This window comes from Stigmatopora argus, chromosome 11, assembly GCF_051989625.1.
Source record: "Stigmatopora argus isolate UIUO_Sarg chromosome 11, RoL_Sarg_1.0, whole genome shotgun sequence".
Lineage (NCBI taxonomy): Eukaryota > Metazoa > Chordata > Actinopteri > Syngnathiformes > Syngnathidae > Stigmatopora > Stigmatopora argus.
Genome location: NC_135397.1, coordinates 7,826,101 through 7,852,349, shown reverse-complemented (window position 1 = coordinate 7,852,349; position 26,249 = coordinate 7,826,101). Strand labels below are relative to the sequence as shown.

General features: G+C 40.6%; 5 protein-coding genes across 9 annotated transcripts in view; 2 read left to right on the top strand and 3 right to left on the bottom strand.

Annotated features, from left to right (window-relative positions):
- Positions 1–1,314, bottom strand: part of birc6 (baculoviral IAP repeat containing 6) — a 44,420-nt gene extending 43,106 nt beyond the window's left edge. Inside the window, exon 1 of the mRNA XM_077612675.1 lies at positions 877–1,314. Within this exon, the coding sequence (XP_077468801.1) occupies positions 877–1,087 (211 nt within the window). The 5' untranslated portion in view covers positions 1,088–1,314. The remainder of the gene's footprint in view (positions 1–876) is intronic.
- Positions 1,315–2,204: 890 nt separating this feature from the next.
- Positions 2,205–6,281, bottom strand: yipf4 (Yip1 domain family, member 4). 2 transcript variants are annotated; one of them, XM_077614051.1, is made up of 6 exons: positions 6,220–6,281; positions 3,962–4,115; positions 3,397–3,568; positions 3,149–3,226; positions 2,964–3,077; positions 2,205–2,778 (listed from the first exon to the last, which is right to left on the bottom strand). In XM_077614051.1, exons 2-6 carry the CDS (start codon positions 4,072–4,074, stop codon positions 2,641–2,643), a joined length of 615 nt encoding a protein of 204 aa, XP_077470177.1. In that variant the 5' UTR covers positions 4,075–4,115; positions 6,220–6,281; the 3' UTR covers positions 2,205–2,640. The 2 variants fall into 2 exon arrangements, with proteins under 2 accessions (XP_077470177.1, XP_077470176.1); XM_077614050.1 differs by lacking the exon at positions 6,220–6,281 and adding an exon at positions 4,357–4,597.
- On the top strand, positions 4,797–10,426 carry exo1 (exonuclease 1). The gene is made up of 13 exons (XM_077614043.1): positions 4,797–4,937; positions 5,361–5,539; positions 5,624–5,743; positions 5,936–6,059; positions 6,154–6,291; positions 6,458–6,670; positions 7,272–7,459; positions 7,565–7,667; positions 7,775–7,988; positions 8,357–8,540; positions 8,830–9,325; positions 9,857–10,029; positions 10,236–10,426. Exons 2-13 carry the CDS (start codon positions 5,379–5,381, stop codon positions 10,285–10,287), a joined length of 2,166 nt encoding a protein of 721 aa, XP_077470169.1. The 5' UTR covers positions 4,797–4,937; positions 5,361–5,378; the 3' UTR covers positions 10,288–10,426.
- Positions 10,427–15,568: 5,142 nt separating this feature from the next.
- On the top strand, positions 15,569–21,391 carry LOC144085062 (uncharacterized). Its single transcript, XM_077614042.1, has 5 exons — positions 15,569–15,673; positions 17,070–17,112; positions 17,194–17,311; positions 17,393–17,568; positions 17,655–21,391. The coding sequence occupies exons 2-5, from the start codon at positions 17,110–17,112 to the stop codon at positions 21,117–21,119; spliced, it is 3,762 nt and encodes a 1,253-aa protein (XP_077470168.1). The 5' UTR covers positions 15,569–15,673; positions 17,070–17,109; the 3' UTR covers positions 21,120–21,391.
- Positions 21,392–21,860: 469 nt separating this feature from the next.
- Positions 21,861–26,185, bottom strand: edaradd (EDAR-associated death domain). Of its 4 annotated transcripts, none has more exons than XM_077614052.1 (6): positions 25,300–26,185; positions 24,267–24,328; positions 23,825–23,867; positions 23,644–23,711; positions 22,469–22,517; positions 21,861–22,354 (listed from the first exon to the last, which is right to left on the bottom strand). In XM_077614052.1, exons 1-6 carry the CDS (start codon positions 25,331–25,333, stop codon positions 21,969–21,971), a joined length of 642 nt encoding a protein of 213 aa, XP_077470178.1. In that variant the 5' UTR covers positions 25,334–26,185; the 3' UTR covers positions 21,861–21,968. The 4 variants fall into 4 exon arrangements, with proteins under 4 accessions (XP_077470178.1, XP_077470180.1, XP_077470179.1 ...); XM_077614054.1 differs by having other exon boundaries at positions 24,267–24,325; positions 25,300–25,591; XM_077614053.1 differs by having other exon boundaries at positions 21,861–22,351; positions 25,300–25,548.
- Between the last annotated feature and the right edge of the window lie 64 nt (positions 26,186–26,249).

The following is a 26,249-nucleotide window of genomic DNA, read 5'->3' as shown; positions in this document are numbered from 1 at the left end:
CTGAAGGAAAGACGAAGGTGTCTATTTGTGAGAGGCGTTTAACAACTAACATGGGATATAAAGGTGCAACCTTGTTTTATTTATGGAGAGTTGTTCACTGTTAGATGAAGAAATCTTGACTTTATTTTCATTTCACTGGCAAACTTGTGTACATAAATGTTCAGGATTGCAATCAGACTTGGTCTAATGCTTTAACTTAAACTGCTCATGCATGACATTGTATGTAAAGACTGCGTGTTGATGAACATCGCTCCAGTTTTCACTACTTAGCCGTTCAATCTATTTCAACTGGTAAGATGCCAGCCCTCCCAGTTGAAATGGATTGGACGTATTTGCCATCAATTGTACCCAATGTTTAGGTCATGATATTTTCAACACATTTCCGCAATGACACCGATTAATTGATGATGATCGTGGTGGTGTGAAACGATGCGTACGGTGGTACAAAATGATGCAAATACAACTTGCATCTGTAGTTTGTTCAGGTTTTCTTGATATAAAAAAACAAATACAGAGGGCTGCGCTTTTGCTAGGTGACCCAACTAGCTAATATTAGCCTTCATGGTCGACATGTCATCAAGATGAAGACACAAAGAGTCATTTAACAGGTAAACAATGCTAGCACGGAAATAAGCCTTCTTCCTAAATGCTGTCAAAGCTCTACACGCGCCGTGTCATCGTGTGTATCGAAGTATCGATCGCGATCAAATAATCTCATTAGGCCCCAAAACAACTGTGAGTAGCGGCTATCTTTAGTTAGCCGATGTCCCACTCTGAGCTTGTGTCGTGTTGACAATCAGAACCCCGGAGTCGAGCGTGGCTGGCCGGGTAGCTCCGGTAGTAGCCCCGGTAGCTCCGGTAGCTGCGGTAGCTTACCGTGCTGCGCAGAGGCCTGAAGGATTGCCCCCGAAGTGCCGTCAATGACTTTTATAGCCCCTTTGCTGGTGACTGCTAGAATAGCGTTGAGGGCCGGGTGGTAGGAAAGGCTTCGCAGGCCCTCCTCGTCGCAACGCAGGCAACCGTCTCGCAGTACAATCCAGTCCGAGGGGGTGGACGAGCCGGAGCCCGGCGAGGCCGCGGCCGCCATTTTTCCTGGCTTTCCCCTAGCCGTCCCTTCTTGCTTTTGCTCCGAACAGATGACACTCTCGATAGAAGTAAATGTACAGGACTGGCTCCTGACTGTCACTCCTCTGCCACTGCTGATCCCTTCTGCGGCTTCTTCCCGTCCGCCCGTCAGCGCAGCAGCGGCTATTCACCAACGCCGTTGAGGAAGTCTCGTCACGGATAGACGCTGTCACTTACATGATAGCAAACGAAACTGGCGTAGCCGTAGCCGCATCTCGCGAGACGTCCGTGTTGGAACGGGAACGGCGTGATCAGTTCTTTCCTCACTGCGAGTTATAAGACTAACATTGTTTTTCATGTCTGCGCCGAGGGCGCCTATTAAAAAAGTGAATTCAAGTGATGTAAATCATGATTGAGCCACTGGCGGCCATATTTTGATCCCGGTGATAACTTCACGAGCGCCCATTGACGTGTTCAAAATGTTTTATATCACGCCGTGTGACGTTTGTGACAAACCTTTGACCAATAGTTCTCTAGATTTTGAGATCAATAACCGCCTTCTAAATTAAAAAAATCAAAATGATTTCAAAAGTAGAACCATAATCACAATCATGGAAGCGCAGTTGCGTTTAGGAACAATGGGACTTTTAACTTCCCACCGACGTCCTCAAAGGTCGCCTAAATGCACTTTACTTCCTGAAATTAGTTCAAATAATTTTAAATTGGCGGAAATACTCCCATGGATTCCTAAATATTTCAAGATGTAGTCAAATGCTAGCCAAGTAAAACTAGTAATAGACATCCAACCCAATTTGACTGAGGTTTGACCACTCCCTGTCAAAATGGATTAGACGTCTATCGCCGTCAATGGCAGTGAAAAACGACCAGTCAATGATAGGTCTCCCAGCGCAAATACATTTGGGTCTATGACTGACAATGGCAACTAATAATCCGGAGGTTTAAGTACTATATATACTACATATTATAACATCTGGAGCATGACTAAATAGTGATAGATTTACTCAAACATATTTTAGCAACTACTGAAATATCATCAAACTAAATAAGTCAAATATATAAAATATATATATTCTCCCATCCACTTAAATGACCCTCACAGATAAAATACCTACTGAGAATTGTCATAAACAACCATTTTATTCCCGCTGTAATTTCATAAACAATCTACACTCCATGAAAAAAAACAGCAACCATTGTCATTTTCTTTTGAACTTTGTGAGAAGTTAAAATAATGATGCACAGAAAAATCATTCTTTCCTGCAGTCTAACTGAATAAAATAATTCTGAATTTAAAAAATATTTTCCACCACATTCGCAGAACAGACTGTTTGCTATAGTATCATTTCAAACTTTCGAAATTTGTAAATGGGACCCTTCAGTCTATTGCACATCGTATTACGAGGATCGTAAGATTAAAATTGTAAAAGTGGGGCATTTTTTTATTGAACATTATGAAGATGAAACTATATACACAAGTAACATTGAATGACTCTTTTCCAATGTGGGATTAGCGTCACTGTCCATGGAAAAAGTCCAGAGCTCAAACTCATCCAGTCAGACGCCGGTATAAAGCGATAGGAAGTAAATGTACAAAAGCAAAATGGGATATATGAGAAGAGGCTTTTTTGTTTTAAATTCATCTCCGACAAGCAGTGACGCCGCGCTGTAAGCAGCCCAGAACACTCCAAACAGCTAAAAGTGAAGCAAACAACAATTACTTTGCTTTTTTTGATCAAGTTGTTAGCTACTTTATGCACACCTGGAAAAACTGAAAAACATTGTTACCAAACTAGGCATACTAATTGAGATGAAATCCTCTTTTGCAAATGTTTATCAGAATAGCCAGATATGGGAGCACATGAATATTCTGGACTCACCTTGATAAAGGTAGAAACCACCTCAAAACCTCCAATTACAAGAAGTAAAGGGGATATGACAATGAGTGGAAGAAGGGAATATCCGATCACTCCGAGAACTTGACCGTAGGAAACCTACTCAAAACAAAGCTGATTAGAACTTTTGAAAATGTAAAACACACTGGCTAAAATCCAGATCGACTTACCTCACCGCCAAGTACTCGAGCCAACAGAAAAATTGTTAGTGAACCAAGTATCCAGATTGTGATGATCCAGGAAACCACCTGCAAATAAAAATAAATAAATAAATGATCTCTTTGTATAAGTCTTCTCTGGTATAGTAAAAAATAAATGATCAAATGTGTCCCATAAGTTGTTTTACTGATCTTTTTGCAAAAAAGTAAATGAATAACACACTGAATTTAGGCAGGCCATCACCGAATGATCTTCTCACCCTAAATTGTCCGTAGATCGAGATCATAGAGAAGAGGAGCACCACAGCAAGAGGGCCCCAGAAGTCCGGGTTATCTCGGACCACCTGTCTGTTGTATCCCAATGATGGCATTGGCATAAGCACGCAGCGGATTTTGTAGTAGATGTCCTTCAAGTCAATGTCCAGCTCATCTCTAATCACACATACAACATCACATTCAAGGGCAGGAGAGTTACAATAATGGATTTGCACACCAAAAAGATATTCAATTATATTAAGCAAAGTAAAATATGTGCAAATAGGGTTTCTCCAATGCCTATCATCGATGGTCAACACCAATAAATGTTATAGATGACTTATAATAACATAAATCATAATTTTCTAACCCTGTCATGTGTCAACTATGCATATCCATTTGTTTATTTTCTCCGTAGCGGCTAGTTAAGTTTCCCAGCCATCATCTATTCACGCATGCTATGATGACAGACACAAGTTTGTCACATTCATGATGTGGAACACTTTGACAATAACCAAATAGATGCTGAAATGGATTATCAACACAGCTTTAAGAGAGATCTTGACTTACAGAAGAGGTTTGCTCTCCTCGCCATCATCTTCCTCCACCTCCAGAAGCCAACCATAGCCTCGCTGTCTCAGGAAGGCAGTGGCATAGGGGTCTCTCCCAGCATCACTGCCCATATTCAGCCTAATATCAGGGGCTTGAATTGTGCCACTGAGCTCTGTGGGACATAGGGTTTTGTGTATTTGTTAAAAAAAACAAGACTTTGTAAAACGCATTGGTCACAGTTACATAATTCTGATTTGGGACCTAAACATGAACATACATGCACTGAACATAATCGGTGTAGACTGAACAGTACCGATGACACATATTGTGACAATCCGAAACGGCGTAATGACGCCCAGTGATGCACATTTTGGCCTCCTACACTTGGTGAAACTCGACTAGCATTAGCTTACCTTGCGCCTCTGTCGAGGAGACGAATGTAAAGTCTCCGTTGTTCGGAGAAAACTGCATGTTCTCACTTTGAACGCGTCAATTTAAAATAAAAAACGAAATACGCTGTCATTGATTACAGCACTTGGTGGGGTTTAACTACAACATGTTGTTTTCGTTCGCTCGACTCTGCAATACAAAGCGGAAGTGCAAGGGACGCTGGGAAATGGGACACGTCTTATGATGCGTTCATGTGTTTTGGAGTCATTGAGGAAATTGGATAACCCCAAACCCTCCATCGGTCAAAACTGCATATGTATAACATATACCAGGAAAGAAATGAAGCTAAAATGACACAAAATAAATGAATAAAATTACTTAAACCGATTAAAATATCCCCGTGAGTGATCAAACCCAGTGAAAAAGAGATGGGCGGGCTGCCACCACTGAATGGTGTCGTAATTGACTCCGCCTCCTCCATCTTTTTATCCAATCGAAGCCGTTTATACTTGGATGACACGTTGGCGCTAAAACTGAAGATGCTTTTAGTCTTTCCTGGTGTGTTCGATCCACAATCCCGAAGCTAACACATAGTAGATAAAAGGTAGGTTGTAGTCGGTAGCAAAATGCATTTTTACTACATTTGTTCCGATCCCGTTTTACACCCCTATTTTTTGTGTTTATAAGCGAAAACAGTACGGGAATGCAGCAACTCAAAATCGCCTCGTTCATTGTGTTCTCGCAGAAATCCCTCTGATATGAACGGCTAACTAACCGATAATCCAGCACAATATAGCACATTTCGTTCAACAAACCTGAAAATTGTCAAATGTCAGCGTTTGTTTCATTGACTCGTCACATTCTACTTCTACCTTTCTGCATTGTAAACATAATTTGATCTTTTTTTCCTTCACAGTCCTCAGCATACATACAATTTTGTGAACGTTATGGCATTTTCCAAATATGACCGTAAACATTCCTGAAAATGTCTACCCCAGGCAATCCTTCTTTGTCATTTGTGTTGCAGCATTTAAATCTGCAAATCATGGGCATCCCCGGGCTATTGCAGTTCATCAAGGATGCGGGGGAGCCCATCAATGTGAAGAAGTACAAAGGTCAGACGGTGGCCGTAGACACATACTGTTGGCTTCATAAAGGAGCGTTTTCATGTGCCGAAAAACTTGCCAAAGGACAACCGACTGATCAGTAGGTCTATTAAAATGATATGCATAAGCTGAGGATGACAACCAACCGGTGTTGATTTTTTTATTTGTCTGTGCCTACTTTTAGGTATGTCTGGTACTGCATGAAATTTGTGGACATGCTGTTTTCCTTCAGTGTGAAGCCAATTCTTGTATTTGATGGACGCAATCTACCATCAAAACGAGAAGTGGAAAAGGCCCGCAAATTGTGAGTTCCAAAACTTGTGAATCCTAAATGAATGCAAACCACTTTGGATAAGAGAGATATTTAGGTTAGTTTATTTTGGGTCATGCAAAAAGTTATGATGACAGTAAAATGTTGTATTTTGAAGCATTCGTAAGTGGAGGTTCCACTGCTCATACGGAATATTTACTCAACACATATCGTTGTTCGCTCCAGGCGCCGAGAGACCAACCTTCAAAAAGGCCGGCAGCTGCTACGAGACGGTAAAATTTCCGAGGCCAGAGACTGTTTTAGCCGCTGTGTCAACATCACTCCAGCTATGGCCCATGATCTTATTAAGGTTCACTCTCAAATTGCCCAAAAAACATTTGCGATATTTATTTTATGAGGCATAAAAGTATGAAAATGCACTAAATCTGTTTTTGTTATGCTAGGTTGCAAGGGCGAGGGGGGTAGACTGCATTGTTGCTCCATATGAAGCTGACGCTCAATTGGCTTACCTGACTAAGGCTGGTTTGGCTCACGCGGTCATCACAGAGGACTCCGATCTTCTGGCATTCGGCTGTAAAAAAGTAAGGAACGATTGTTAAAGGCTATATCTTCTACTTCATATGCTGGGAAACTATCAAAGAGAATTCTATGACGCCTGATCAATGGGGGATAACTATCCAAAATTGGTTGTCTTTCGGCATCGACTATCACAATGAATCCCCAACGTTATCTTCCCTCACAATGCAGGTGATCCTAAAAATGGATAAGCAGGGTAATGGGCTGGAGATCGACCAGAGTAACCTGGGCCGATGTCGCTCTCTGGGCAACGTTTTCACAGAGCAGAAGTTTCGTTACATGTGCATCCTCTCCGGCTGCGACTACTTGGCCTCGCTGCATGGTATTGGCCTGGGCAAGGCGTGTAAACTGCTGAAATTGGCAAAAGAGCCTGATATCCTAAAGGTGAGCTCCGTTTCCTTACGTCTCTTTGAATTTGTATGGGCTACGACGTGCTTGGGAAGAAATTGAGCACTTCGTAAAATCCACAAAGACTAGCGAAACCTGTCATTTATGACGTTAAATGTCCAATCCTATTGCTGCATTATTACTTCTGAATGTTTTTGCTAATTCAACAAGTAGTTTGTACCTCAGAAAGACAAGAAAATGCCAATTCAGTGGAATTATTTCAAAAAAAAAAATCTAAAATAGTGATTGAAAATCTGTTATTCTGCCACCCTTGCATTGGAGGAAAAAAATGTTGCGTTTGATAAAAAATGTTAAAATTAATCTCGAGAAATATTACATAAAATGCCAAATTTTCATTTATGTTGTTTTAGCAGTCCTTCAAGGAGTTAAAGCAAATCCTTCATTAATTTGAAGGAAAGTAACATTTTTAGACTGTGTCCGGATTCTACTCATTATCCATTGAAACAATTTTATGTGAAGTTGCAGCCTCTTAACTTTTTTGTGTTCACTTGCTGCGCTCTTACGTGATATTGTATTGTCATCAACTCAGAATTTAGCTGGTTTTGTTTTTCTTTGCCCTCTTTCCTTTTGATGTCAGGTGATAAAGAAGATGGGCCAGTACTTGAAAATGGATCTAATAGTCCCTCAGGAGTACATCGAAGGATTTGTCAAGGCCAATCAGACGTTCCTTTACCAGTTGGTATTTGATCCCGTCAATAGAAAGCTTGTCCCTCTCAACCCGTATGAAAATGACATCAACCCTGCTAGTCTAAGCTATGCTGGGGCGTATCCTTGACTGTCACTGTTGGAAATTCAATTTAAATAGCATTTCCCAATTGCCTTCCACAACATGTGCAGTAAAGCCCGCCCCTTAACTTTATTGCTTTAAAGTCCTGTCGAAGACAACATCGCCTTTCAAATGGCACTAGGAAACCTTGACATCAACACAATGGAGAAGATTGATGACTTTAACCCAGAAAACCTTATGACGCAGGTAACCATGCCCAGAATGGCTGTTTTCTTCTATTTTTGTGTGGAGAAAATCTAATCAAATTGAAGTTACTGACAAGACTGAACAATGACTCCCAAATTTCTAACCAGCACATAAAACAGCGCAGCAGCAGCTGGAACGACAGTCCCAGTCCTGGCGGTTTCAGTATTTGGAGTCGAAGTAGTAAAGCAACAGCTTCACGAGTCGCCCAGCCCGATGAGTCCCCTGACAGGCCTCCATCCACTAGGGGGAAGGAGAGAGTCATCAACCTGACAGGGGTCAGGTTTCCCTGCAAAAGCCTGCAAGTGAAAAGACCGAGACAAGGTGAGATAGTCACATGAAATCCAAATCTTTTGCATAAATGAATTTTAAAAAGTACTTTTTAAACGTGATACTAAATGAATGAGAAAATGATTATCCAAGAAAATATTCATTAGTTGTCATACATCCATCTAAAATTTGCGGCTGATAAAAATTCAATTCAGGAATTTTCTTTTTAAATTAATTTATAGTAAAATTCAGTATATACTGTATTTTCTTGAATTATTTTTCTTTTTATTTGGTGACATTTTTTAATGAAAAGGGGGCACTACATTTTTTCCATGGATGACATTTGACATTCCTACAAAATGAAAATAAAGGATATTATCACTTGAACGTCCACTTTACCTGCCTGCTTCTCCCTTCTCCAGACGGCTGTCTATCAGACCAAGATGTTCTACACCAGTACTCGTGTGACCTGAAGCGATCCAAATCCACCCTGGAGCCTGAAACGTCAACACCAACCAGTCGGCCTCAGAAACGAAACCGCTTTGCCACACTGCTGCAGAGGCGGAACCAGGATGTCCAGGACCAAGATCAGGTTGTAATCAGCAGGTGGGCAAGCCCCCATTGGTGGCGGGTCAAATCCGGTTGGCACCGATGTTCTCCCTGACAGGGCACGTTTGAGTTCATTTATACAGTGCATTGAGAATGTCTAAGTTATTAGTAGCCTAAAATAAAGAAACATGAAACTAAACACCAGTATGATGCGAAACAAAGAGTTTTAGGACTTCCCATAAAGTCGAAAAGATTATGCCACTTCGGCTATCTTCTTAACAAAGACTACTTATATTTTTGCACAAGCATGCAGCAAGATTAAATCTGTCTCTCTTTCCCCATGTAGATTCTTCAGCAATTCCAGTTCCACCGCCAGCATTATGGAGGAATCTGCTCAGGTGGGTTTGGATCACAGTGTGGAGCCCAAAGCCACAAGCCCCGTTGCCCACACGTTTGACCCCGGCAGCGATGACTCCGGCTCGGAAGGCCCAGAAGCCCCTTCCGTCCAAACGCCCAGTCCTCCTCTTTCTGCCAACGACACGTCCTCCAATTCAGCCAGTACCGGTCTAAGACTATTTAACTGGTCAGCCAATTCGCCATTGAGTGATAGGTCGCCGACACTCAAGTCCACTCCACGCCTCAATGCCTTGCGACAGTTCCAGTATAAGAAGGACATTTTGTCCTTATCTACCAAGTCCTCCAATGATGGAAACCCAAAAGTGGACGGCAACCTTATGGACTCTCCACCCACACAGGACAGCGCCTACTTTTCTGAATCGAAGCCTCCCGTTGTTTCCTCAAAAAAAGAGGAAACGTCTGCTCCCAACTTTCAGCCCACGCGTGTAAGTTGATACAAAATTATTCATTTCATGAGCACGAATGCAATTTTATCGTTAATTTGAATATACAGTATTCCCTCAAATTTTGCGGATAAAGTAGACCAGGGTGGCCCGGCGGCTGAGTGGTTAGCGGGTCGGCCTCACAGTGGGAGACCTGGGTCCAAATCCAGGTCGGTCCACCTGTGTGGAATTTGCATGTTTTCCCCGGGCCTGCGTGGGTTTTCTCCGGGTACCCCGGTTTCCTCCCACATTCAAAAGACATGCACGGTAGGCTGATTGGACACTCTACATTGCCCTTAGGTATGAGTGAGAGCGTGAATGGTTGTTTGTCTCCTCGTGCCCTCCGATTGGCTGGCCACCGATTCAGGGTGTCCCCCGCTTCTGGCCCGAAGTCAACTGGGATAGGCTCCAGCACCTCCTGTGACCCTAGTGAGGATAAAGCGGTTCAGAAAATGAGATGAGAGAATGTAAACCAGACATGGCCGCGATAATCATGTCTATATAAAAATGTAATGTCCGATGTATTTCCCGCAGGTTGCAGGTCTAGCAAAGTCCAAGAACAACATTCTGATTAAAGTCCCAAAAATGCAAGCTTTGGGACCAGCTCGGGCCAGCGGACTGAGGATGAAATCCTCCCAAAACAACGAGAACAAACCTATTTTCCAGGCCACCATTAGTAATCTGTGGAAGAATTTCAGCTTCAAAAGGTAATTAGTTTTTCTAAGTAATTGAAACATTTGAATGTGGTTAATAGTCAGATTATTTTCCATTATTTAAGAAATCACAAGTTATGACATTTAAAAAAAAAATTATACTAGAGATGAACTGATTTCGACGTGTCTTCATTTATGTAAACAATCTGGCATTTTGACTGATTATGTATCACTTACTGTGTTGCCATTGTGTTTTCTAGAGATACTAAAAAGATGACATCTTGTCAGAAAAGTGAGCAGAGCAGTTATTGAAGACAATCTGGCGTCCAGTTAACATTTGCTACTTTGTATTGAAATGTTTTATAATGCACTGTTGTTGTTGTTTTGACAATTTCATTGTATCTTTTTTTTGATGATATCATACCATAGACATTAAAGGAAGCAAAGAATGGCTGCGGTACATCTTTGCAACCAAAAAATGTGTGACTTGGCAGATAGTGGAAGTGAATGCTTTCATGTAAACTGAAAATTCCCAGCCTGCATAATTGCGCACAATTGTCATGACAAAAAATGACAGATCCTGCTAGATTTACATATTTATTTTTACTATAAGGCTCTGTGGAGAATTAAGCTCTCATTTTGCGAATGATTACGTAAAGTTGTAAAATGTATTTTGGGGTCACTGTCAGTCCTGCGGTACTATAATTGATCATGAAACTCCTGTTTAAAAATCCACATTGATGGGCAATTTAATCTGCAAGAATACATAAAATTAACACGTTCTGTTTGCTAATAAAAGACTGAGATTCTGCGTTAAAATGTTTCCAGTTTTAGTGAAACCTCACAGGCAGCATTCCGATATTGATGCCTATTTTTGCTGCGCAGTCGATATACAAAGTTGACTTCTCCTTTTCAGTAGGTGTAGCCAATTTTCAATAAGAATGCTTTGTGGTCTTGGTTTTGTGCCAGTGCTAATTACACATCATTTGAGCATGTACAACGTTCGTGCAAGCGGAAGAATTTAAAGTTATATCGTCTGTGTTCTCCGGGTGTTTCGGATGCTTTTGGTTCCACAAAAGGCTAAATAACTTTGCGTTCTCTTATCAGATGTGACTTTTTTTTTTGAAGATTCTCTCATGCTAAATTACTCTGCAGTGTACATATAAAGTAATTGCGCTATTTTCAAGGAGTAATTGCCTTTGTGTCAGTCTGTAATGGTTCTTTTTTTTCCGGGGACAGTTGTGACTACTTTTAGTCATTAAAAAAAACTTAATACATACGTAATAAATTTTAACAATTAATCCTGGTGTTTTGATAACAGATTGGTTTTAATTTTTCCAAAAGAGCCAGTTAGCTGGCTTTTCCCCCCCAAACATAAACTGATCAACAATAAAATTAACTTTAGTTAACTGAACTAACTAGATTAACAAGCATCTTTATAGAGTAACACCTTAGATGAGGTCGGATTCTTCCTCGGAAGTCATAACACTGCCTCTGTCATGTTTTCTACGTTAATTTTGACTTTTGTGATTGCATAGGTTACAATAAGAAAGAACTGTCATTAACTAATGATGAATGAAGTCCTTACGCAATACATTCCATTCTGACAGTGGTGTTGTGTGTTGTTGAAGAGGATGAATGTGTACGAAGCATTGTTTAAAAAAAAAAAGTTACTAAGTAAATGAATTTTATTACAGTAGTTATTCGACAGTGTTGCTATGGGGCAAAATTCTTAAGCTAATCCGAATACCAGCCATTCTTCTGTCTCTTTTTGAAGCAGCCTGACACACTGTTGCACAAGGTAAACATGCCTCATCCATAGCTTTAGCTTCAAAACCTCACCTAGCATAGTTGACATATTTAAATCATTTTGTTTGAAAAATTGTATATTTCTATGCGGTCAAAGGAAAACAATCCATAATTTTTTTTCATGTGCATCCATACAGAATTGGAGGAAATTTGCTTTACGATGATTGAAAATATACCTAGACCTTTCTGATTTTCTCCTAAATAACCATAAAGAGTTGCTAATAAACTTGGCGTCCTACGTTAGTAGTACTTGCAATTATAATGATTAATTAACACAGGTAAGAAATGTCAAAATAATAAATAAATATAATTTTACTGTTGTATTTGAGATTCAATTCTGGGTCATTCTAATTCATTTGGTATTGTTTTCCTCAGTTCTTCCAAACACATTTCCTGTTTTAGTGTTTTGCATGTGGGTTATTTAAAACATTTTGCTTGGGACTTAAATTGTCCTCCAATATTGGAATGAATATAGTATCTATGTGAATTTGGTGCTTGCGAAATGAACTGAAAAAAATGTGAAGATAGGCTTTCATTGAGAACTCTTGAAAGAGTGATAAAGATTTCAACAACACAGATAGTCTGCACAAAAAAAAAGAAGATAATGATAAGAATGTTGTTTCACGGCATTCCCTTTTGAAAACATGGCACGAGTAAACGCTCCAAATCTTACAACATTCTCCTCATCAACATTCAGGATTTTGCCTACATCAGTGAACACATGAACCGAAGCATCTACGCTTGAATCTAATTCATTCATTCATTCGCCCATCCCAGTCGAAATAAATTTGACGTCTAACGCCTTCATTGCCATCGAGAGTCGCGCAAAATCAAATTTTCCCTGCGACAACAAATTGCTGCTGATCTGTGGTGACATTTAGGCTTTTTGTTACTTTTTCTCTACGGAATTTATGAAAACACTACCCCATTTGTGACTATGTTAATTCAAATTCGCCTTGCATAACAGCCAACCATTAAGTAGCACACTTTGTATAGTCAATGAATGAGCATGTCTGTAAGGTTTGTTATTAGTCCGACCCTGCCGACGCCGTAGGAATCTGCTTTTTCGCCACATGCTCCGAATTCCTTTTCCACGGGTAGCACTTAGCAGACAGAGCAGCTCTGCATCAACCGGAAAAGCAATTTGTTTCCGCTTAACTGTCAACATGCGTACAGATTTATCATTGTTTCCCATTGTTACACACGGGAAAGCGATCAAATATTGTGTAGGGCTCCTTGTTTGGCTACTTTGTCTCAAATTTCCCTGCACGTGAACTCATAAAGCCTGCCGGGATGGTATCAATCAGAAAAGAGGAGTTGTGATGAAATAAGAAGGAATGTAGTGAGGACGATGTATACATAGCTGTCATAGCGAACCCCACCCAACATGCCAACAAGCTTGGACTATCAGAGGGGACATCACCCCGACAGTCCGACAAAAGGTTTCATTGCTAAAATGCTTTGACAGAAAGTAACCCAAAACAAAAAGAAACAATAGTTGCCCTAAAATAAAAAGGTAGAAACCTACAAATCAAGGAATGACAACCCACAATGACCCCAAAATCAACACCTCAAATCCACAGGACGAGCATGAAAAAATTATGAAGAAACTGGCACGGAAATTCCCCAAAACAACAGGAGGGTCCCAAAAGCAATAGGAAATGACCTAAAATTGCCCCAAAATCAACAGGTAATAACCCAGAAATCAACATACTACCTGGAATGGCCCCAAAATCAACCCAGAAATCAAGATGTGACCTGCCAGGGATTGCCACAAAAATGCCTAAAAACCCGAAGAAAGTCCCTCAAACAATAGAAAATGAGCCATAATTGCTTTCAAATCAACAGAGAGCGACCTAAAAGCCAAGTGACCCGAATCTCCCCTAAAATCAAGAGGAAACAACCCCAAATGTTCCCAAAATCAACACCTCGAAACCAAAGCATCCCCAAATAATTCATCCAGAAATAACTTTTTCTAATCCTCCTGCTTGAAACGGATCAGACGTCTACTGGTGATAAACACGGTGACCGATCGATGTTTGGACGCCGCACGATTGGGCGTTGAACATTTGAAAGACTTCAGGGGATTAAACCCAAAGGACAGAAACCGAGTCGCCCAACACAACACAATATCGCTATTGTAATCATTTGTCTACTGGGCAGGGTTGTTTGTGACTCACCTTGCCAAGCTTACTTAGTCTGCACCCAAACACAAAAAAGCTTACTTTTGTCAGTACATCACCATCGCTGAAAATAATATAAACATCATTTCACCATCCAATCTATTTCAACTGGGAAAGTCTGGGAGAAAACTCCTCTTTCAGCACCATTGACAGCGCCGGACGGCCAATCCATTTCGACTTGAACCAAGCCAGTACGTGACCGGACGATTCGCCGAAGAAACGTCTTTCGGCGAATCGTCCGAGTACCCAGTCAGTCAAGAAGATTGGATGCCGAGCGCCGTCGATGGCAGCCGACGACTTGACCGAGTCAGTGCGTGAGGTTGAAACTGTTGAAATTCTTGAACAGTTTGACTGTGACTTAGAGGAATTTGAAACATCCTTTTTGTGGATGTTTATATGGCGGTGTTTAATGATGAATGCAACTAGATAGAAAAAGGTTGAAGCTTTGATGTTTCATTTAATAAATAATACAGAAAGATATGCATATTCTAAATACATGAAAATAGTATTCATGCCAAAAATAACACATTTAGGAAAAATAATAGGAAATGTAATTACTGAGAATTAGTCAGTAGTCAGTCAGAATTAGTGGGGATGTATAAATAAACTTTTTCTTGACTAAATCTTTATTTTGAAGTAATTGTATATATTGTATTTCTTTTTATTTTTGTGGGATTTATTTTCATCTCTTGATGCCCAAATCTACTTTAAAGAAGCAAAGCATTAGAGGAATACAATACATGTACATAAAAAATTATGAATACAAAATAAAATAAAATAAACCAAAGTCAAAAACAAATATTTTAAAGTTAGGAAATTATTTTAAAAATCCCCCCCAAAAAATTTAGTTTTTATTTTAAATTATTTTTTTAATTAACTTTACTACTTTTTGCAAGAATTTACATTTATCAAGCATTTATGGAATACATACTATCAGTGCACAAAAATAGCGCGAGTGCAAATATACTATTACTTTTTTATTTTCAATCTTCTTTTTTAATTCATTAGGTTGTCTTTCAATTAGTCAACCACAATATATATTCAATTTAAAATTGCCTTTAGTTTTTAGCATCCATCAGCCAATCACTAAAAATAGACTTTTTTTCCATGCAGCCATGTCACGTTACATCCCCAATCATACCGAAAACAAGCATAACATATGACTGTCACATCAATATAGTAATCGTGTATTGTACAGATCATAGCACTTATCGATAATAACTGTGACAAGTGACAAGGCTTTGCAATATATTCAAAACAAAACAGCAGTCGCGTTGCAACAACTGTAATAAAAGCCAAAATGTCACTAAGGTATTAAGGCCTCTAATTCGTGGAAGTCCAATGAAGGGTTTGTATCATTAGTTCTCCGCAGACCTGGTTAAGCCAGTTCCAAAGGAAAGGTGTGTTTCTCTCCGCAAAGACTTTTTCTCGAGGTGCATATCATCTGGTTTCGAGTGTCAAAAGGCCGCGGAGTCGCTTTGACCGACATACTTTACAAGTGAGGTGTTGCGCCGCTCGGGGAAAGGAAAGGGGGTGCGAGGTGAGGCCGTCTAACCTGTTCTCCTGGTTGTCCTCGCGCTTCTCGGCATTTAACTGGCAGATTCTTGGCATCTTTGCGACAGAACGAGAGGGAGACGTTGAAGAGGAAGGAGACGGCTCTGCTTGGGCTTTTTCCGAGGTGGAGGCATCCCTGGAAGCGATATACGGTACAGTGACATCCACTTCAAAATAATTGCGTGCTTTCAATTAGCTTGCGGTGTTAATTTCTTAGCTTTTTGCACTCTACGATAATCCGATAATGCAGGGATGCGTGTACAAATGAAGGAGTCGTTACCTTTATAAGGAGTATGCACCAAGTATTTAAATTTGTTGTTTGGCATGGATTTGATGTCCAATTAATTTAAACCAAAAGGACGGTCTGTGAATGCTCACCTTTCAGTGCCGTTGACGGCACAAGACGTCCAATCCATTTTGACCGGGCAGAGGGTATTCGACTATTTATACTTTAACATCTCCTGCAGATTTCAACAAAACTATTTTCAGGCCAAAATTGCTTCCAGATTAAAATTCGCTTACATAGACTAGGAGCTGCCAACCTCCGTTGACCACATTTCAGGAGTACCCATGTCCCATTTCCGGAGTTTATCCGGAGTGAATGCGATTCACTCAAAATCAATATGCGCTGAAGTTGCACAAGACGAATCATTCGTCAGAACTTGGAACTCGGATGATTCACAATGCTCTTGTCTTACCGAATTCTTCCAGTTTACAGTGCAGTTGAATCAAGATGGCAGAAGCCATAGCGATGGTGTGAATTTTGAGGCATTTAAATGGGAAATTTGGTACTTTTCCAAAATAGCTGCTTCCCAAAAAAATTAAGTGACATTTTTTTGGGATTTCCGGAGTTTAGGGAGGTTGTCCGGAGTCCCAGTGTTTGCCTTGCACTTCCGGGTAAACTCCTGAAATTCTGGAGTAGTTGGCAGCTCTGTTAAGACTGATACATTTTAGCGATCATTGCCTGCCCACCTCTCCCAGTCAAAATAAAGTGGACACCTACCTCCGTCAAAGGCTTCACTGAAACTTATCAGTCTGTAAGTAGCCTTTAACTAAAAAAATCTGTCGTGGAAAATGAAGGAAATGATCTATAAGATGGCTCCAACCTGCATGGATTTGACATGGATTAGTGGTAGCCAATGGGCTGTGACATGAGAAAAAGTGAAATGATTTGGTGGTTGTTTACCTGCTGTTATGCTTTTCCTATTCTTTGGTGGATGTGCTGCAGTCACTTTGTTGCGTTTACTTGCGGGGACGGTCGGGTGTGGTTGACAAACAGACTGTTATGTGGCGGAATACACGTGTCCATCACAGTGGCATGTGGGGGAATGTAAACCAACTCGTCCTCAAACATTCAGGCCTCGGATTCCTGAGGTGCGGTGTTTGAGGCTCGTGTTGTTTGTGTGACTTGCGGACTGCACCACATGCAAGCATAAAATCATCCCTTAATTCACGAATAATTGTTAGATTTTGTTGGTGTTGAACAATTGCTCCATGTTAAATAATGCTAGCTCTCATCCAAGAAAGTTGTCTTTTCCTATTTTTTAGATTGACACAGCGTCCATGGTCTAAACACACCTAACAAATAATGGTGAGGTCGAGAACTCAGTCTAATGGTGACGGTCACTTTGTTTCGATTCTAAAAAGTGTTCCTATGCCCATTGTTTCCTAGAGCGTAGCCAGCATGAGCAACCTTTCTCAAGGCCTGGTTTTGGATGCATCTGGAAACAGACCGGTCATTTTAGGAAGCCCAGATGGCGCTGTAGTTGGAAACAGCGGCGTGCAAACAGGTAGGAGAAAAGATGGACGCCAACGTAAGCACGACACGCTTAAATAGGAAAGATCATTTCACGGGTTCCCAATCGTTTCAGTTGATGACATTGTGGCCGCCACGATCCGCCTCGATCATCTGAGACCGGATGAAGTGCAGAACATCCTGAAGGTGCTGCAGCCATATGACAATAACATGAAGGTGGTGACCAAGAAGCAAATGAGCACCAGTGCCAGCCTCAACTCGTTGGGATACGGCACTCAACAGCCAGCCGGGGTGACTTGATTTTCTTATTCTTAAACAAGACTGACACGAAACTACTGAAAATAGTGGTTAACCAACATTTGTTTTTGAATCAACAGACACTCAACTGGGACTGGGGGAGTGCAGACTGGGAGCCATACACTCAAAGTCCAGTTTCTTCCCTCGATAGCCCGGCCGCAATGTTACACGCCGCTCAGGGCCTTAGGACTCAATTAAATGGTTCAGTGGGGAACGAACTTCCCAATGTCAATCTAACAGAGCCATCAGCCGACGCAGAGTTTACGCCACCCTCCCTTGAAAAACTTGGCTCAGATCTCAACGGCACCCTCACCGCCGGAGAGTTTCCGGCACCCTCTCTTGCAAGACTTGGCTCAGATCCCGACGGCACCCTCACCGCCCCAGAGTTTACGGTACCCCCCCTTGCAAAACTTGGCTCAGGTCTCAACGGCACCCTCACCGCCGCCGACGTCAGGTTGGCGAGTCCCCACATTGACAATGGCGGTGCCTCACTGGACATTGACAAACCACACGTAAAGTCAGGTAACCTCAATTATAAAGCCCCAGGTTTTACAATGCCAGAATTTAGTCTACCGTCAGTCAAAATGCCAGCGATAGATGGGGACCTAAATCTCCCTTCTGTCAATGGCGAAACAAAGGGCCTAGATATGTCTTTACCAAATTTAGACATTAACAGTCCAAATGTGGGGCTGAATGGACCAAACGTGGATTTAAAAACAAAGGGCCTAGATATGGCTTTACCAAACTTAGACATTAACAGTCCTAATGTGGGCCTGAATGGACCAAGCGTGGATTTAAAGGGTCATGATGTCAACATTGATAGCCCACGTGCTGACATTGGTGTCTCATCAGATCCTTTTAAGTGGGGGCAACTAAAGGGGAAGTTGAAGAAGCCCAAATTGCCTGGTGCAAAAGCCGACCTGAACGTAGATGCAGGTCTGAAAACACCCAAAGCTCATTTATCTCTCCCCAAATTGGAGGGTGGGTTAGATGCACCAAATCTTGATGTCAACTTGCCCGCTGCTGATCTGAAAGGGCCAGATTTGGATATTCAGCCCCTAAAGATTGAAGGACCGTCAGAAAAATTTGTCTGGCCTCATCAGAAATGGAAGAAACCAAAATTAAAAGGGCTAAAGGGAGACTTTGATGCAGATTTAGGCTTGAATAAACCTGATTTAAACCTTTCAAGACCAAATCTTGATGCACAGCTGGACCTCCCAAAAGCTGACTTCAAAGGCCCCAATATAGACGTGAAGACCCCAAATCTTGACATTGAAACGCCATCTGTGAAAAAAAACTGGCACCTGAATTTGAAGAAACCCAAACTACCCAACTTAAATCCACCAGACATTGACCTCCCAAGAGCGAGCATTGATGCTGGCATTAATGCCCCAGACGTCAACCTGGATTTACCTAAGGCCGATTTAGATGTTGACGGCCCAGACTTGGACAATGGGGCTCCATCGGGTAGAATCAAGTTCCCAACCCTGAAAAAGCCCAAGTTTCGATTTCCTGGAACCAAGGTGAAAACCCCAAGCCTTGACCTTGATACACCTGGCCTTAACCTCTCTAGTCCAGATGCATCACTTCATGGCCCGGATCTGGATTTACCCAAAGCTGATGTTGATGTTAAAGTGCCTGATGTCGATGCATCTTTGAAGACCAAATGGCCCGCCTTGAAAATGCCAAAATGGGCCATCTCCGGTCCGAAGGTTAATAGTCCAGATTTAGACGCTCATGTTTCAACACCTGACCTGAATCTCACAGCTCCAAATTTGGATGGTGAGCTAAATGCACCAGATCTAAAACTAAAACCTACAGAATTGAATGGACCCAAGTTAGACATTGATGCTGGAGTGCCGTCTGGAAAATTTAAATGGCTCAAGAAGCCCATGTTTGGTACGCTTAAGGGTCTAAAATCAGAGGTTGACGGTGATATCAAAGTGCCTGACGTGGATCTCAAGGCCGCTGATATGGATTTGACAGGACCACATATTGCTCTTTCTCAAAAAATTGAAGCTCCAGATCTCAATATCAACGGCCCAAGTTTAGATGTCCAAACTCCCGATGCGCATATTGAGCAAATTGATGGTAAACTGAAGTTTCCAAAACTTAAAATGCCCAAATGGGCCAAAATTAAAGACGCACAACTAGATACAAATATCAAAAGGCCAAGTTTTGATGCTAATGTTCCTAATGTAGACCTAGAAACACCCGATCTGTCCATATCACCATCAAAGCTTGGAGGTAGTCTTGATACACCAGATATTGACCTGCATTCTCCTGGACTTTCAAGTGGGAATGTCAGGTTTCCAAAAATAAGGTTGCCAACACTGTCAGGTCTAAAGGTAGAAAAGCCTAATCTTGATCTGAACACAAATGTCAAGGCTCCACAACTTGATGTGGCTTCTCCAGATGCTAAAATTGGCGGTGGATTTTCCGCTCCAGATTTGAGTCTCCCGGATTTAAATGGCAGCACATCCTTGAATCTTTCGGCGCCAAACATAAGTACTAAATTGCCTAATGGTGAGCTGGAAGCACCTGACGTCAAACTCAATGGCCCAGATGCAAATTTGAAAACGCCAGTTGTAGGCTTGAATTCCTACTCAGGAGACTTTAAAATGCCTCATTACAAGGTTCCCAACCTGGAACTTTCAGGCAGCGAACTAGAAGTCCCTAGTCCTCATCACTCAGTTCGGGCTGGAATGGAGACACCCAATGTCAATGTAGGCGTGCCAAATGCAGACATAAATGGTCCGAAGATTACTGGTGGCATAAAAGTACCAGAATTAGATGTGGAATCTCCAAAAGTAGACGCCAGTCTTGATAAAAACAAATTGCCACATTTTAAGTGGCCCAACCTAAGTTTCTCAGGAGCCAAAATGAAAACGCCTGAGGTTAATACCAGTCCAAAACTGTCACTTGAAGGCAAAACCTCTCTACCCTTCTCTACCCCTGAAATTAGCACCGACGCTCCTGAAATTGCCATTAAAGGTTCCCCAAAAAGTAAACTGAAATGGCCCTTTAAATGGGGATTTACAGCCAACTCCCAGGACACTGATGAGCATGAAAGTGACGCTGATACTCCTAAATTCAGAACACACACCTTGCCTAAAGCCTTCAGAGACACTAAAAGTGAGACCCCAGATTTCTTTAGCCTGTCCAAAGCAGAAATCGAGGCCAGGGATTACGTCGTGAGCAAAGGGGTCCGTTTGCCAGTTGTAAATGTACCGACAAGAAACGGGGAAAGGGTAGATATCATGGAGAGGTTAAAAATGGCACAAGAAAAGGTATCGTCAACAAACACCACACCGACGGAGGACAAAACTCTCTACCTGAAGATGGCGCCTCCGACCCTCGATGCTAATGGAGAAACGGGAGACTCTGGTTTAGTTCGAGGAGGGACGTTCAAAGTGGAAAAACACGAATCTCCGCTGGGCTTGATGATTCCTGATTTATCAAGCAAAGATGATAATGACAAATTATCAGTAGGCCTCTCCAATATGCTAGGCCTCAACGTCAATAAAATAGATGCCGATTGCTAACTTTGAATGAAGCGGAGCCAAGCCGAGAGAAAGCTAAACGAAGAGAGATCTTTGTTTAAGCTATGTTCATATTTTCTGTTATTTAAATATATATAGTACATATATATACATGGAAAGTTGTTTTCTTTTAAAAAGATTCATTTGCAAATATAGCTTTCCTCACACACTGCATTGATTTTCGGAGAAGGCATATCATTTTCCTTTTGATGAAGTAACTGTGAATGTGATTTGTGAATTGTCTTCAATAAAAACAACAGTACGTTAAAATCTCATCAATGACGAAACAAAATCTTGTTTTGTATCAAAATCAGTGTGCGAAGATAGAATGATGCAAACTTGGGTTTGGTCACCAAAGGTCAGATAAGTAATTTCTGGAAAATAGATGAAGTAACTCAAATTTATCGGCAAAGTAGTATGATCAAAAGTGAAAGGGTTGACATATTGCGGAATGAGGGGCAAAGAGAAATCAGGTCATAAATGTATGCCACGGTTGAGTGGCAGGGTTGAATTTGACTGTTTTGGTGGAAGTCTGCTCTCTCATAGAGCTCTTCTAGTTAAATACATAAATATTTTAAAATAAAATAATTACTCAGAACTAAAATATAACTAATTATAATTGAGGCCTGGCATCTACAGGTTAGTTTTTTTGTGATTACCGAAGTAGTCACTTGCACTATACAACTAAAACCATAATTCATTTATTTACATATTTACTGCAAATGCAGGTAACCCCCCCCCCCCCCCCCCCCAAAAAATACCAAATTCTTGCGACCTATTAAAAAAAGCAGTCCATTTCAATAGTATGAAAAATCAGAAGAAAAGGAAAACAGGACAATTAGTCTGAAAATACTAATTTGCCTGTTGGCAGCGTGACGGCCAATCCTTTTCCATCCAGCTCTGCAACAACCGCAACACGTCGATGCGCTGGTAAAAGCGACAGAGTTCGGTCAGCTCGGTGACGGGTTTCTGGTTGTAACGGAGTAAAAACTCCTGAGTGGGGCTGTGGGATAGAGAACCTTGGGTCCTGTGCTCCAGCAGGGTCAGCTCGTCGTAGCTCATGCCCCAGCGGCTGGCAAAGTTTTTCCAGTTTTTCACAGTGCAGTGGTTGGGGTCCAGCTTCAGTCGCAATAAGTCCAGAAGGTCTTTGTCATTTAATAGATCGCTAATCTTGGGAGGAGGTGTTGGACAGCGGCATTTTGCGCGCGCCCGCAATTGGACTTCCTTACGATAATCTTCTTGGCAAATGAGGACGTGAGTGAACAAGAGATGAATGGAGGGTGGCGTTATTTAACTCTTTCATTTAGGTATCCAGTGTCTTTGATTTTTTTATATGAGAAGATATTTTATACCTTGCAAAGTAGATTTCAGGCAGGTACATTCTTCAGTATCAATGACTGGCTAGAACAGAAAAGACACAGTAGAAGTAACTTCCAAGAACCAAAAGGTACTCCAGTGTTTTCCTACTTTCATTGAATTTATCCTTGGTTAACTCATTTCTAAAAAGCAACGTAACCTTATCTACCTTGTGATGAACATTACACTTAAAACCTTTATTTAACGCACATGTGTCAAAGTGGCGGCCCGGGGGCCAAATCTGGCTCGCCGCATCATTTTGTGTGGCCCGGGAGAAGTAAATCATGAGTGATGACTTTCTGTTTTAGGATCAAATTAAAATGAAGAGTATAGATGTATATTAAATTTCCTGATTTTCCCCCTTTTAAATCAATAATTGTAATTTTTTAATCATTTTTTTCTGTTTTTAGTTCAAAAATCATTTTGTAAAATCTAAAAATATATAACAAAAAATTAAATAAACATTGTTTTAGATCTATAAAAAACTGAATATTCAGGACTTTTAAGCCACTTCTTTTAATCCATTTATAAAAATAAAAAAATCTAAATATTATATCTAAAATGGCCCGGCCCATGTGAAATCCAGTTGACGTTTAAGTGGCCCGCGAATCAACCTGAGTCTGACACCCTTGATTTAACGGATTTGTGATTAAACGGAAAACAGCTGCTAGTAGGGGGTGTCTATCTTGAATTAAAAAAAACCCACATTGGTTAAATATAAATTCGCCATCTATTGAGTTTAACTTTGATTTATTTGATAAGGGACACCACAAATTAATGAACATATTTATATTCATGTTAATGAACATATATATGTAAATATATAAGATTGTAACATTGATTGTTTTTCCTTGGACAAAAATGTTGGGGTCGCTGTTATTTGTCACTCTTTTCGAGAACATACAGACAGTCTTGGATATGTTTAAGTGTAGTTGAGATTTTTCAAGCCAGTTATTAACACTCGTCATTGCATCTGTGAGTTCCTATGCAGCATGTTTTTTTTGTCTTTCGCGTGGACATATATTGCCATCCATGGCAGTCAAAGAATAATCTAAATATTAAATGTGGATTCAAATGCAATAAATGACACTGCCAGTAGGTGTGGTGTTGTCAAGAGTTGGAATGCCAATAAATCCTTCAATGTGAGCTTTCAAAGAGCAATTTTTCTGACCTGCTGTGTTTTATTGGAATGACTCAGATATCCAGAGGGCATTGAGCTGAGGTGGAGGGTCACGGCATCTGGTGGAAAAAAAAACTTTATGTTTAAAAGCTGTTATAAATGCAATTTGCATGTGTAACATAATTCATGAGCCGTCCTTAATAGTGAGTTCAAGTTCATTTAACGTACTTACCATTCTGGTCAGTGACTTGCACTGGGTAATTGGCTTCTAAAGACTGAGAAAAAACAATAACATACAATTGAGTATGCAGTAATTTGGTATTAAAAATATGTTTTAATATTTTTTTTCAAAATAACATGTTATACAGTATCACCCGATACCACACAGGCGTCGGAATCAAGAGCCAAAAAACGTATGACACGACACTAGCTGAAACATAAATCAAACTAATAAAAATAGAGCCTTTTTGAGGAAGCGGTGCAACATAGGCCTACACATATGGGAGAAAATAACAGTAACCGTAAGTAGCATGCTAGAACTTGTTTTGTGTGATCGCAGCAGTTTCACAGTGTGACTATTGCTCATACAAAATACAAGCGTTGAGGGTGCAAATAAAGAAAATTTGGCAGATAACAAACAAGACATAGAAGCAGTGGGTTAAAATAGCACTCACAATTTCTGCCAGAAAAGCGGTGGTGTCGGTGTCCTCCACTGGCTCAGAGCTGATTCTGTCTGCTTGCAAACATATTTTTTATCATTTGAATTTTTGCTCATCTCACTCAAATCATACGAAATGATGCAAATTTGATATAAAACACAAACAGTGGGATTATTTTTTTAAATTCAAATAATAAATTAGATTATTTTAGCAGGCCGTCCCTTGCAGTATAAAGAAAGTTGAAGTGAAACAATAATTGAAGCTCAGTTTTTAATTCTCTGACGAATGTGGGTTCTTTCATTCCGACCATGTTGGCTCCGCACACAAGAAAAAATGGAAGTCAGTTAGGGATGGGCTCCAGCACCCCCTGCGACCCTTGTAACCAGTTCAGAAAATGAATGAATGAAAAGCATGTTTTTTTAAATCTATCAAAACACTAAACACTGTAAGCAAATGTGAGTTGTTTTTTGAAAGAAACAAGCTTAATTACAGGTCTGTCAAACCACGTGCGAAACTTTAAATAACGTTATCACGCAATAAATACACTTGGGAGTGTTTGTTTCAATATTGCATTCAACTTAAGCTAACACGCGCGGGCACACAAAGAAAATGACTGATTTTTGTGGCATTCCAATTTGGGCAGAGACAAAATTCAGAAAGAAACACCAAGCCCAAAGATAAAGTTAAATCCCGGATAAGCTCAGCGTTGTTTTTCCTTTTTTTTGGAATGCAAAGACACGCTACTACTTGCTCAGATCCACGTTTAAGAGATCAAATACAAACCGCATGATAACATACTTCTACTTCAGCAAGTTAATGCAAGTGTTAAAGCTTTGCTTCATGGTCAAAACGATTTATAAAAACGATTATTTTCTTATAATGTAATGTTATCCTTAATTAAACGAGTACAACCTTCTGGTCTGGCGTCACCACTAAACAGTTGCTCGAGTTAAATTGAGTTACCTGCACTAAAGGTGCAGTACAAAAAACACGTTTCCCAAATTAATTAAGATTATTCAGTATTGCAAAAGTCATTTCATGCACTTACCAAACGGTTCTTTATGAGTTCTCAAACTGTTCATTTTCGAAGCTTTTCCAATACTGCAGGTACGAGTTGGATGTTGATGCACGCCAGGAGACACCTTGGGAAAAGGAGCCCCGGTTGCCAGATGGTAAAGAAAGAATCCGCGAAAATTCCGGACTGGTGTATATTTCTCTCCGGCGCCAGGTCTTTGAAACTAGTCCAATTTGGAGGGAACTCACCAATCTGGCAACGCCTGAGGGAGCAGGTCTGGGAGCGTCAATTAATGCTGCGTTCAATTGCTGCTCGAAATGTGATAAAAAAAGGAGGAACTGACTATTTTATAATTATATTTTTTCGTTTGAACAGGAAAAATGGCAAACTGAAATTCTAACTAGAAATTAATTACTCTATTATCATTTATTAACCTTGTCTTTCAAACCTAATATTATTTCACGTGTTATATAAAAAAATAATCAACAGTCGCTTTTAAACCTTTACAGGACAAGTCACTATTTTTTGGTAATTAAAAAGAAAAACTCCTAAAACCTGTTGCTGATGTACATGGACATCACAATGTGGCTCATGTAGGTAGTTTTTAATGGAAAAACAATGAATAAAAAATAATAAACACTGGTTAAGGCAATGATGGACATCCAATTCACTTAAACTAGGACGAACGGTAGTGAATTCTAATGTCAATGCCATTGACGACACTAAGTAGTCAAAATGGGTTGGACGTCTAACGCCATCAGTGGCAGCCAATGAGTTAAATGAGTTACAGTTGTGCACTATTCTTAACTGAGGACAAGAGAGGTGATTATTCTATCTCTTGAGGAAACTTACAGGTGAACACCTTCAGGGAATTAAGGAAGCCACACATTCTTTCATTGCATGCACATACATGTTGGTGTTGCTGCCAACCTAAAATTTTCCCTGTACAATGGGAAATCATGAATAATGAAAATCTGAAGTCA